General features: G+C 33.5%; 1 protein-coding gene across 3 annotated transcripts in view; it reads right to left on the bottom strand.

Annotated features, from left to right (window-relative positions):
- Positions 1–341: 341 nt before the first annotated feature.
- MINPP1 (multiple inositol-polyphosphate phosphatase 1) overlaps positions 342–13946 on the bottom strand; it is a 38963-nt gene continuing 25358 nt past the window's right edge. For 2 of the 3 annotated variants that reach the window (XM_031461333.2, XM_031461332.2), the window contains exon 5: positions 342–3453. In XM_031461333.2, the coding sequence (XP_031317193.1) occupies positions 3060–3453 (394 nt within the window). In that variant the 3' untranslated portion in view covers positions 342–3059. The remainder of the gene's footprint in view (positions 3454–13946) is intronic. The other variant, XM_031461334.2, reaches the window with a different exon arrangement.

The following is a 13946-nucleotide window of genomic DNA, read 5'->3' as shown; positions in this document are numbered from 1 at the left end:
TTCTATCTTAAAATATAATACTCCAGCAATGATAAATAGTTGAAGTTTTAAAAGTTAACCTCCTCCCAAGTTGCCAGGTATGAAGCCCAAACTACGAATGTTTTAACTGAAAGAACATGACATCCTTTTTCTTGCTGTGAAATTTTTTCAAAAACACTCTCTCTCCCTCTCACACACAAGCACACACACCAACTAAAAAAAAATAGCTTATGTGAAGGTGCTTAAGGGTAGACTGAGCTGACAGGTGAGTGGAAGGAAATTCTTAAGTGAGTGAGAGAAAAAGAATGGTTAGGAGAGAACTGAGTGATTAAGTTCAGGAAAAGAGCTAGAGATAGGCAAAGTATATTGTAAAGCAAATATTTATTTTCAGCTTACATTTGGCAGAACACCATCCAAATTCCAAAGGTCATTAATGAGCTACATGAAACATCATCTTAGAGAAATATATTCCAAAAATTTACAGTTCTATATTCTGGTTTGGTTGTATGTAACCCCCATATATTCAAGGGCACGCATCAGTTCTGCAGTTTACAAAAAGAAAGCACTCAAAATATCATAAAAATTGATTTTGTCTGAAAAAAAACAAAGTTCCTTTTCCTTTACAAGTTGAATTTTGTTTTCATTGTTAAAATTAAAATTATACATGAAAACAGTATCAAGTGAATGATTATGTGTTGGAGAACAGACACTTCAAAATGATAATGACTATAAAAATAGTACGTACAATGCACTGTACACATCAGGTTGTAGAATAGACAGAAAAATGGCTAATGTCCACAGGCTATTTATTAACTGACCCAAATCTCAGAACACGTAGTGATTAAATTTTGGCTTAACTGAATAATTTGGTCACCTATTATGAACAAACTGTAGTTAGCCAAAGATTATTTTTCAATGTTCAACTTTTAATATATCCTATCCTAGATAAGACCTTTTGCTTTTATCATGAGATTCTTCAGTTTCAGGCATTTCCCAAGTGAGAACAATAGCACCAGAATAATGTCACAACCTCTGCAACATTAGCAAAAATGGACCACACTTATCCTCTATCCTGAAATAGTTCACATACCAGTGACTACAACAATAACTATATGGTCCTATTTAACAACAAATTAAACAATTCCTATAAAATTTTCACAGTCTATGAAAAGATTATGAATCAGAAATTATTTAATGTTCCAGACACCAAGTAAATTTGTTTTAAGGTCTTTTAAGATAACCCCCTTGAAAGAAAAGCTAGGTTCATTCAACTTTACATGCCCATAGACTGAGTCTAGTGTTTGTACATAATACTCAATACATATTGATGAATTGATGGTATTAATTTATGACAAATGATCAGGATCAAGAAAAGTCTTGAAAAACAAATATGGCAGTTAAATCAATCAAGATATGCACAGTATAAGTCCTTCTATAGAAAAATTTAAATTCCCACAACACTACAGGTTTTCAGAGTCAAGCATTCAATGGAATGGTGAATAATGAATTTCATTCTGGCGATTACCTCGAGGCAGGGAGTGAGGGTAAGAGCGTCAGGGAAGTATACAAAAGTCCTCAATTCTTCTTAATTGGATCTAAACTAAATGTTACAATGCTAATTTTGATAAAACAGTATGATGGGCATGAATGCTTATTATTTATTCTCTTTTTGTCTGCCTACTTATAAATAATAAAAAAAAGATTAATATCAGACCTTTGCAGGAATAATTAGCTGTGTATTGATGCATCAGCAGTATTTATCAGCTAATCATCTATTTTACAAACATCATTCATTTGAAGATCAATGATCCACAAACCAATGATCTATGCATCTTCTTTTATAATTTCAATATGTAGTTGTAATACTTTTTATTTAGATTTTTAATAAAATGGATTTCCACCATTAAGAAGTGAAAAACTTGAGGAAATTTCTATTAGAAGAAAATTTCCTTATATTGGGTGATTTAGTCAAAGCTACTTGAAATTCTAACCTTTTACCATCAATTACTGATTGTATTTTAACACAGAGAGCAGAAAAGACCTGGTAGTAAAAATCTCAAGAATTCTGTTTATTTTCATGGCAAACATTTTCATGGCATTTGACAGAACTCAGAGCTATTTCTTTGAAATGGGTTCATATCTGTGAAACTAAGCCCACCAGGATGAAGACTTTTTTTTTTTTTTAAAGAAAGAACAAGAAAGAAATTAAGCCACCAAAAGATGTATTTCACATAATAGCAAAATATAAAAAATAGAAGCAAAATGACAGAATAAAAAAATTGCTAAGCAATGGATTTAAGAAACTTTGATTCTATTCTTCTCTCTTGTTACTAATGGTCTTCTTTTCCTTCCATTGTTATATATGTAAAACAGGTATGATAAGAATGAATGAAGAATGGCCTTGCAAGACTTACTAGGAGGTTAAAAGGAATTATTGAAACATTGTTCAAATACTTTATAAATACTACTGACAAAAGTATAATAAGATCGGTGTTTTTGTTTTCTTTCAGTGAAGATGTTCTTTTAAATCAGACTCTGTTTCTTAATATTGTTTCAAATTCTCAACTAGAGAGATGTTAGCTTTCTTCCAAAGTGATACTCCGAGTGAATCACAATATTTCTGATTAAGAAAGACAATACTTGAACTGTGCTACCAGGGGAAAAAGAAAGGAACTGCAGCACAACTGGTAAAGTTCCTAGACTTAGTCCAATCAAGTTGTAGATCATCCAACTGACATAATATTTTGTTACTCCAAAACTTTCAAGTATCATTTTGAAATCATATTCCATCTCAGTGTGAGATTTCTTACATAAATAGGAGGAATTAAATTTCTGTAAACGTTTGCAATGCCAGTTATTTCTCTGAACAAATTTTTTTCCTTTAAGAGAGTGGCTCCAGCGAAGAATCCTTTCTTACACATTCATGTCCAGACTAAAAAGAAACAACGCTTTTCTTTAAAAAGACAGAAATACCCAAGAAATGTTAAAGCTTTCTGTAGCCAGGGATTGTCCATCTATTATTCTAAGCATGTAATCACTCCCTATAGATTCCTGATGAATTTAAAATGTTTTCCAGTTACTCATAGTTCATCAGATGTGTTCACCTTTGGTACGTCACATTCTTCACTGGTATGACAACTCTGAAGGATATCCTTGTAGTAGTTCTTCAAATCTTCATATAAAGAAACAGTTTGTTGTGAGTGAGCCAAGGGTAACACTTTTTCATTTAACAACATCTGCACTCGGAATTCTTCTTTAGGAGTCTTAGCATTTTTACAATGGTAAAGCACAAATATTAGGTTTGAGGCATAGGGTACAATGTGACCACTTCGGAACTTCCTATGCATTTGCTCCTTGTAATTATAAGCTGTTAGGGGCTCCTTGTCTTTGAAGTAGCCCATAAGAGAAAGCAGTGGAAGAAGGGTCTCTGCATGACCAAACTGAAGGATGACTGGAGAGGAAACTGGTTGAGAACTTAAAAGAGAAATAGAGAAAAAATATGTATAAACATATTTTACATACATAATAATTTAACATAATTTTACATATAATAATTTAACATAACAGCTTGTAAACACAATAGTTACACTTAGAATTAGCATACAACTTTCTCACCTTTTTGAAATATAAACATAACAACAATATGAATGAAATTCTGTGTGGCAGAGAACTGAATTTTTTATACTAAAAGTTAAGTTCCAAAATTTTGGATCACCGTAGTAGTGCAAATTCATCTAAAAGTGAGGCATATATGTTATTCTTTTTTTCCCCCCAAAAGTAGAATGTATGTTCTCTCTCTCTCTCTTTTAAATTGAAGTACAGTCAGTTTACAATGTTGTGTTAATTTCTGGTGTACAGCATAATGCTTCAGTCATACATATACATACATATATTCCTTTTCATATTCTTTTTCATTACAGGTTACTACAAGGTATTGAATAGTTCCCTGTGCTGTACAGTAGAAACTTGTTTTTTATCTATTTTATATACAGTAGTTAATGCTTGCAAATCTCAAACTCCCAACGTATCCCTTCCCATCCCCTTTCCCCACTGGTAACTGTAAGTTTGCAGTTTAAAGAGAGAGTCCAGTATTTACTTGCAGGTTAAGGAACCTGAAACTGGTATGCATTTCAAAACTGCACTGCTTTCTGTGAAAGAAACTGAGCAACTGGCCCTTAGTAAGTATTGATTACTCTTTGGAGCTCTTCTGAATGAATTTCAAATGTTACTTTCTCTTTATCTAAGGAATAAGGACAAGCAATATTCAGTAAATTTCTTGGTTAAAATCAAGTCTGAACAGTCTGAACAGTAAAATGGTAATGCATGTATTTCAGTGCTTTTTGTAAGAACTGATTTGGGCACCAAATGAGGAATAGAGCCACAAAAGGGCTGAGATACAATCTATTCTAGCTGATATACCATGTCTGTGGGTGGGAGTGGACTTGATATATTACAATAAACACAACAGCTTTCAATACTATGAGCTAAGTCACCTTTTTTTTCCCCCTCAAGTTTTCTATAATCTTTTTTTATTTTCTGGTAAAGGCTTCTTTTATAAACAGCAGCAAATGACTGCTTAGCCTTTTCTCAGCTTTTATAGAAAGAATATAGCTATAGTTCTTAAATATAATCTGTAAACCTATTCAAACACAATTAACCATCTGACTTCTTGCCACCACCTCACACATTAGGCTACAAATTTAGTACATCTGGATTTTCTAGGAGGACAGCAGCACTTGCAGCAGTTTTTGAACTTTCCTGAGTCCCCACATAAAAACAGATGCAGCAACTGGATAGCAGACCCAAAACCCAAGGGAAACATTCACAGCATAACCATGTAGAAAAGTATTTTCCATGAATTACCAATAGCCTCAAGACCTGCATATTATCAGTATCTGTGGAAAGAAGCAAAGAGAAACCACAAAGCATGTGAGAGATTTGAAAACAGGAGTATCCCAAACAGCCATCAGGTACTCACTAGAAAGTACAGTGGGCCAATGTGAGACAGCAGCTGAAATTGGGAATGGTTTCACCCAATCTAGCATATGTGAGTGTGTACATATACATGTACAATGTACGTGTATTACACATGTATATATGTATGTATATGTATATATAATGACAATAGTAATAGTTATTTATTTTTTCTATATGCTGTAAACATATATCATTACCATTTTTGCTTTTGATAACCAGTTACCTTTTAGAACTATTAAAAACAGAATAAAAATTATAGTAGACAGAATTCTAAAATGACCTCCAAGAAATGAGCCTAATCTACCTGGGAAAAGGGAAATACTCAACTCTAGCCCCCTCTAACTCTCCTGTACCACCTAAGGAGGGGGAAAAAAACTGAGAGGCACAGGCTCATCAAAAGGCTGAGACCCAATCATAGGACGACAGAAAGTTTACCCTCCCTCACACCTTACCGCTACATTAGTAAAGGCCTATTTACCATAGTTTTACCCAGTACATCATGTCCACTTTAAAAAAAAAAAAAAATTACAAGACATACTGAAAGGCAAAAAACTTAGTTTAAAGAGACTAAACAAGCATTTAGAACCAGAGTCAGATATGGCAGATATGTTAGAATGATCACACCAGGAATTTTTTAAAATTATAATTAATCTGTTAAAGGCTTTAATGGAAAAAATAGACAATATGCAAGAAGAAATGTGTTAATTTAAGTGAAAGATGGAACATCTATGAAAGACTAAAAAAGAAATAATAGAGATTAAAAACATTGTACAGAAACAAAGAATATCTTTGTAAACCAAACACAGATGAGGAAAGAATCTCTGAGCTTTAGTGTATGACAACAGAAACTTCCAAAGCTGAGAAGAACAGAGAAAAAAGGACTAGAAAAAAAGATGAGAATATACAGGAACTGTGGGACAATTATAAAAGGTTTAAATTAACATATGTGTAATGGGAACACCAGACAGAGAAGAGAAACAAAAACAGATGCAATGTCTAAAGCAAAAATAAATGAGAATTTACCCAAATTAATGTTAGACAACAAACCACAGATCCAGGAAGGTAAGAGAATATTGAACAGGATAAATTCAAAAAACAAAAACAAAAACAAAAAAAAAAACAAAAAAAAAAAACCAAACCTACGCCTAGGCATATATCATTTTTAAGCTTCCGAAAATCAAAGCTAATGAAAAAACTCTTGAAGGAAGCCACAGGAAAAAAGCACCTTACCTATACTGGCACAAAGATAGGAACTGCACCTGACTTCTCCTTAGAAGCCATGCAAGCAAGAAGACAGTGGAATGAAATATTTATATGTTTTGAGAGGAAAAACCCCAACTAACCTAGAATTTTGTACCTTGCAAAATTATCCTACAGAAAAGATGGAGAAATAAACACTTTCTCAGACAAACAAAACTGAAAGAACTTGTTGCCAGTGGACATACCTTGCAAGAAATGTTCAAAGAAATTCCTTCAGAGAAAGAAAACTCAGCTCAACATAAAGAAAGGAAGAACAGTGCAGATGAGTAAGTAAAGATAACATTAAAATGTTTATTTTTTATCCTTAATTGGTCTGATAACTATTTATTCAAAATAATAGTAGCAATAATTTACTCAATTATGTATGCTTATACACACACACACACACACACACACACACAGACTTATGCATGCTTATGTATGTATAAGTGAAATTAATGACAGCAATGATACAAGGGACAGGAAGGAAGAATTAGAGTATTTTGTTATTATAAGGTACTTGCACTACCCATGAAGTGGTAAAATGTTATTTGAAAACAGACTGGGATTATAGTTATAAATGTATATTGCAAATTCTAGGGCAACCACTAAAAAAGGTAAAAAAAAAAAAGATGAAATACAATTGATATGCTAAGAAAGGAGAGGAAACAGAATCATGTAAAGTGCTTGATTAAAACATCAAAAGGCAGAAAAAGTGTGGAAGACAAAACTAAGAACAAAGAACAAAAGCAACAAATAGACAAGAGTAACAAATATGGTAGATATTAATCCTAGTATATCAATAATCACTTTCAATGTCAATGGTCAAATATACTAATTAAAAGAGACAGAATGTCAGATCAAAATATAAGATTCAACTATACGTTTTCTACAAGAAATCCACTTTAAATATGAAGACACATACAGGATTAAAAGTAAAGTAATGGAGAAAGATACAACATGCTAGCTAATACTAATCAAAAGAAAGTGGGAGAAGCTATATAAATATCAGACATGGCCAACTTCAGGGCAAGGAAAGTCATCAGAGATAAAGAGGAGCAGTACCTACTGATAAAGGGGTCACTATTCTAAGAAGATAAAACATTCCTTAATGTATATGTACCTAACAACAGAGCACAACATGCATGAGGCAAAAAACTGATAGAACTACAAGGAGAAACAGATAAACCCACTATCATAGTTGGAGACATTAATACTCCTCTATCAGAAACCGACAGATCCAGCAGGCAGAAAATCTGTATGGACATAGTTAAACTCAACAACACTATCAATCAACTGGATATAATGAAATCTACAAACTACTTCATTCAACAACAGTGGACTACACATGATTCTCCAGCTCATGTGGAACACTCACCAAGGGACCACATTCTGTAATATAAAACACAACTTAAAAATTTTTTTTTAAGAAACAGAAATTATCAGTATCTGCTCAATGGAATTAAACCACACCACATTGGAATTAAACTAGAAATCAGTAACAAAAAGATAACTGGAAAAATACCCAAAATACATGGAGATTAAACAACACATTTCTAAATAACACGTGGGTCAAAGAAGAAATCTCAAGAGAAATTTTAAAATATTTTTAACTAAATGAAAATGAAAACACAACTTAGAAAAACTTGGGGGATTCAGTGAAAGCAGTGCTTACAGAAAATTTATATCATTTAATGTATATATTAAAAAAGAGGAATGATCTAAAAGTAATCACCTAGGCTTCCATTTTAGGAAAGTAGGAAAAAAAAAAAAGAGCAAATCAAATCCAAAGTAAGCAAAAGAAAAAATAAAGATTACAGCAGAAGTCAATGAAATTCAAAACAAGACATCTAATAGAGAAAATCAACAAAATCAAAAGATGATTCTTTGAAAAGGTCAATAAAGTCAGTAACTCTCTAGCCAGGTTAACTAAGAAACAAAGAGAAAAGGCACAAATTACTGGTATCAGAAATCAAAGAAGAGACCTCACTACAGATCCAATGGACATTAAAAGGATAACAAAGAAATATTATGAACAACTCTATGCCTCAAAATTTGATAACCTAGATGAAATGGAACAATTCCTTGAAAGATAAAATCTGCCAAAATTCACACAAGAAGAAAGAGATGATCTGAATAGGCCAGTATCTATTAAAGAAATTGAATCAATAATTAATAACCTTCCAAAATAGAAAGTACCAGGCCCAGATGTGTACACTGGTGAACTGTACCAATCATTTTAGGAACATATTCTACCTATTTTCTGTAAGTTCTTCGAGAAAACAGAAGCAAAGGGAACAGTCAACTAATTCTATGAGACAGTATTACCCTAATACCAAAACCAGACAAAGTCACTACTAGAAAACTACAGACAATTTTTCTCAGAAGACAGATGCAAGCAAAAATCCTCAACAAAATATTAACCAATAGAATCCAACAATGTAATAAGGAATTATATACCATGACCAAGTAGGATTTGTCCTAGGTATGCAAGGCTGGTTCAACATTCAAAAATCAATTAATGTTAACTATTATATCAATAGGATAAAAAAGAAAAATTACATTATCATATGAATAGATTCAGAAAATACATTTGACAGAATTCAACATTCATTCATGATAAAAATTCTCAGCACATTAGTGATAGAGGGAACTTCTTCAACTAGATAAAAAACATACAAAAAGCTAAGTTAACATCATACTTAATGTTGAGAAATGCAAAGCCTTCCTGATTAGATGAGGTACAGGCAAGAATGTCCCTTCTCATCACTGCCTGTCACCATTGTACTAGAAGTCCTAGCTAAAGCAATGAGATAAGAAAAGGAAATAAAAGGTAAACAAACTGGGAAGGAAGAAATAAAACTGTCTTTGTAAATGACAATCATCTATGTAAAAAATCCAAAGAATCAATAAAAAAACCTCCTGGAGTAAATAAGCAATTATATCAAGATTGCAGGATACAAAGTTAATATACAAAAGTCAATTGCTTTTCTATATGCTAACAATAAACAAATGGAAATCTGAAATTAAAAACACATTACCATTTATATTAGCACCCCTAAAAATGAGTTAAGTATAAAATAACAAAATATACAAGATCTATATGAGGAAAACTACAAAACTAAAAAAAAAGCTATCAAGCCATGAGAAGACATGGAAGAAACATAAATGCATATTACTAGGTAAAGAAAGCTAATCCAAAAAGGCTACATATTGTATGATTCCAACTATATGACATTCTGGGAAAGGCAAAAATATGGAGACAGTAAAAAGATCAGTAGTTGCCAGGGGTTAGTGGGGAGGGAAAGATAAACAGGCAAAGCACAGAGGATTTTTAGGGCAATGAAACTATCTGTACAATTCTATACGGCCAATACATGTTGTTAGAAATTTGTCCAAACCCAGAGGATATACAACACCAAGAGTGAACCCCAATGTAAACTACAAACTTTGGTGATAATGATGTGTCAACATAGGGTCATTAATTACAACAAATGTACCACTGTGGTGTGAGATGTCAATAGTAAGGGAGGTCTGGTGGGGAGGGAGTTTATGGGAACTCTACCTTCTGCTCAATTTTGCTGTGAACCTAAAACTGCTCTAGAAAATAGTTTATTAATTAAACAACAACAACAAAACTAGTGCCATGGGAATATATGTAACCAAAAAGCACATTTTCCTTCCAAAGAGTTAATATAATCTGTTAAACAGCTGCTCAGGCTTATACCTGTTTGCCCTGTTATAAGACTTTCTTACATTTCAATTCTCTTTAACAAAGTTAAGGAGAATACATGTTAAACATAAAAACATATTGTATTTCTATTCTAAAATATTTCCAAACACCAAAAATGGGAAATTGGTTACTTTCAATTAATGGAGGCTAAAGAGTTGTGGAGTTTGTATGTGTGTGCACATACAGTAGCAGTTTTTAAATTTTGGTTTGTTTTTGTAATTCTAAAGACATCAAAACCAATATTACAAAAGTATTTATTTATGGTCCAATTTTCATCAGAAGCCATTAAAGGTATGTGCCAGGTTTCTGTAAAGTAAATCAGTAATTCCTGTGAAGTGAGTTGGTTCCATCTCAGGAACACACTGCTCTTTGCTCTGACTCATAATGGAGAGTAAATCTTAGAAATGTTCTGAGCCATCTGCTAGCAACTGATTTACTTCAATTAGTATAACTGCTGTTTGAAAGAACCATATCCTCAGCTTCCCCTTGAACACACCCAAGTCCCAAGGATAGCAAGGGAACTTTTCTGGGTTTCATTTCCAAGCTTCTCCAAAGCAAAGTTGGTCTACGATTAAGCCCAAAATATTGGCAACAGCAAATGGGTAAGAGTGTGTATGTCTGAATGAGAGAGTAAGGAACTCTGTGTGTGTGTGTGTGTGTGTGTGTGTGTGCGCGCGCGTGTGTGTGGCTGGCGGGGAGGGTGAGGGGAGGTGCTCAGAGAGACCAGAGAGAACAAGAGAATATAATATATGGGAGAACAAAAGGGTAAAGCATGTGAAAAACACTTCTCAGTTTACTAAATTTCTAATATACGGCCACTGCACATAATTTGGTCAGAAGATTGCTCAGCGCATAAAGATTACTACATCCTATCTATGGTCCCATGTAGCTTTCTTTATTTCATATGGCATTCAATAAACAGAGCTGAGAAGTTTAGGATGCCAAGACAGAAAGACCAAAGTTTTCACCTTTAACTAAAGAATGCAGTCTTTTGGAGGAAGATGCAAAAATTTTTTTAAAAAGGAGCTATCAAAACAATCAGTAATGATACATATTCAGTATTCACTGCATCTGTAGTTTCTAAATATTGGGGAAATAAAACTATCTAAGAATCTAAAGGAATGGGATTTCATCCCAGGGAAATGCACAATCCCATAACAATGTGAATACAGTTTTGGGAGTTCAGACCTCTCCAAATCCCAAGAACCCTTGTGCTATATACGACAATTTGACATCCTGAGGAATAGTAAGCCTAAAATTCTGTCCCACATTATTTTTTTTAATCTCCTACATGATGTGTATTTCAGAGAAGTCTAATAATTTTATCCTAATGAGTGCTATATTTAAAATGTCAAGATAGATTAATTAATTTACATTTTAAATTTACACATTTATATATCAATCAAATTAAGAAAAATTCAGATATCCTATAATTTGCTTTGAATAGTCCCATTTTTCTTGAATCATGCTGTTTCTGTTTTCTGTATTCTAACTACGTACTCTGATCCTTCAACGTAGACTTCTATTAGTCTCACTTCTCATATTAACTTATAATCCGACTTATGAAGATATTCTTTAGAACTCTTAGCAGAATAGTCTACCAAAAAATGAGGGATACAAGGGCATGAAACACATTTAACTCTTTCTCTGATAAAAATACATTGAACTTGGGATGTCATATTTTCCAACAAGTGGCAAAACTACTTTTACAGGGCTACATTTAAAAAAAAGCTAGAAAATGTAAACTATTAATACAAATGTAAGAAAACAAATGAATTATATATAGGAATATACAATTGGAATTGTTTCAGGGTTGAGATCTGGTCAAGCCCTCTCATTTTAGAAATAAGGAAAAGATGAGTGAATTACCTAATGTTATCTAGCAAGATAAGAATGTATTTCTCCAAATTTCAGTCCTCTTTTACTTATATAAGTTGGTAAGGAGATTTATTAACTCTTTAATTAAAAAATAAATTTAATTTGGTCTAAAGTTACTTTGTTAAATGAGGTTTGATGACTATGTATGTGTTCAAAGTAGGTGAAACACCCAGAAAGAAGGCTCAACCAGAGAAACAACTAATAATTGCATGTTTTTCCCCTACATGTACTCAGCTTACATCTTTCTAAGCTCTTAATTCATGTTTCACACTCAACTAATGTTACACAGAGTGAATGCATTTTCAAACATGATCCAGGAATATCAAATAGAGCATTAGATAACTCATATAATTCCCATACTTATGTAAGCGCACAAATAAGCAACATGAACTGCTAGAGATATGAGATGCTTTGGGAAAAAAATTACAAGGAAAATATTTTTTTAAGTCTTCCTTTACAATTGAAGCATCAGCTCCAGTGAGGCATTTGGAGAAGCATCAGAGTCAACAGTTAAACACAAACACGGAACAAAATGACTCAAGCATAAAGTTTTTTTTCTCCAGGAAAAATACAGAGAAGTAACTTCTGCTTCTAGCCAAGATGCAGTAACAGGGGCTGAATTTACCTCACAGCCTTAAACTACTATAAAGCCATTTGAAATATATGAAATAACAATTTTTAGACATTTGACAAAAGTCAGAATCAGAGTGAGGGAAGGCAAATGAGGTGAATCCCAACAACCGTCCCATCTTAACTGCCTGGAGTTTGGGCAGGGGAGCCCAAACAGAGCACAGCAGTCTTCCTGAGTAGATGAGATAGAACTGAGAATTTAGTGAGGCTACATTGGCTAAAACTCACAGGATAGAGTCCCAGGGAAGAAAGATCTGCAGGGACTCCCCTCAAGTTTTCAGCTAGTATTGATCAGCTCATGCGTGTGAAAAAAACAATCCAAATTCACGCAAAAGGCATTGAAAAGAAAGAGGTGAAAAAGTTCTCAAAGCTAACACAAGGCCAGGAATAGTTTGTATTCCAACAAGCCAGACTAGGAAAGCCTCAAAATACACAGGGTACCAAATAGATGTTCAAGAGGAACTGCCTCAATAGTGGGGCAAAATTAGCCCATAAAAGACATTATTATAAAAACAAAGAAGGAAAACTACAGACTAGGAGAGTATATTTGTAAAGTATAAACCTGAGAAAGAACTTGCACATAGAATATATATAAAGAACTCCTATAGTACAATAATAAAGATGATAAACAAACCAATTAAAAAACAGTAAAAGACACGAACAGACACTTTAACAAAGTAAACATATAGGTGGTTAATAAGCATATCAAAAGATGTTCACTATCACTAGTTGTATGGCTATTAGTGTAACTGACACCATCTTGGGCCCTTACAGTTTCTCCGGTCCTTCCACTGACTCTACCCAGGACAGCAGTGTGCAGTAAGTCATTTCTCTGTTAAGGACTTTGTAATTAATAGATACTGTTTTATAATCATTAGGACCAGGTCACCTCTATGCACTGTTAGTCCCCAAACAATAAAAATCTTTGCTGATGTATTCCTGGGGCCCACGAGACTAGTTCTTCATTCATGAATCTTAACTTAGGAATGTACATCCTATTTCCAAGTACCTACCTCCATACCCCAGGTTCACTATAAACTGTCCCAATGGCCCCTCTGCAGTACAACTGCAAATACTTCCAGATCATTGTCTGCCCTATCCTGATCCCACCCTGTAACTAAGTTACCCTATGATAAAGGAATCCATCGATTATATGAAGCTGCTTATCTAATTTTTTGGTTTCAAGATGCCTTCTCAGTTTGGTGGACACTTTTCATTCCCTCTGTCCTCCAACACTAGTTTTTAGGCAAATGCAAACTAAAATCACAGTAAGGTTCTACTACATACCCATTAGAATGGCTGAAATTAAAAATACCTACCATACCAAGTGTTGGCCAAGATGCAGAATAATTTTAAGTCTCATACATTGTTAGGAGGAGTTTGGCAGTTTTTTAAAAAGTTAACCATACACCTAAATATGACTCAGCTAATCCATCTCTAGGATAAAGAAATGAAAGCATATGGTACAAAGACCACAAATGTTCCCAGCAGCTTTATTAGCAATAGCCTC

The sequence above is a fragment of the Camelus dromedarius genome, chromosome 8 (assembly GCF_036321535.1).
Source record: "Camelus dromedarius isolate mCamDro1 chromosome 8, mCamDro1.pat, whole genome shotgun sequence".
Taxonomy (NCBI): domain Eukaryota; kingdom Metazoa; phylum Chordata; class Mammalia; order Artiodactyla; family Camelidae; genus Camelus; species Camelus dromedarius.
Note: the sequence above shows the minus strand (reverse complement) of the source record. Positions and strands in the feature narration are given on the sequence as shown.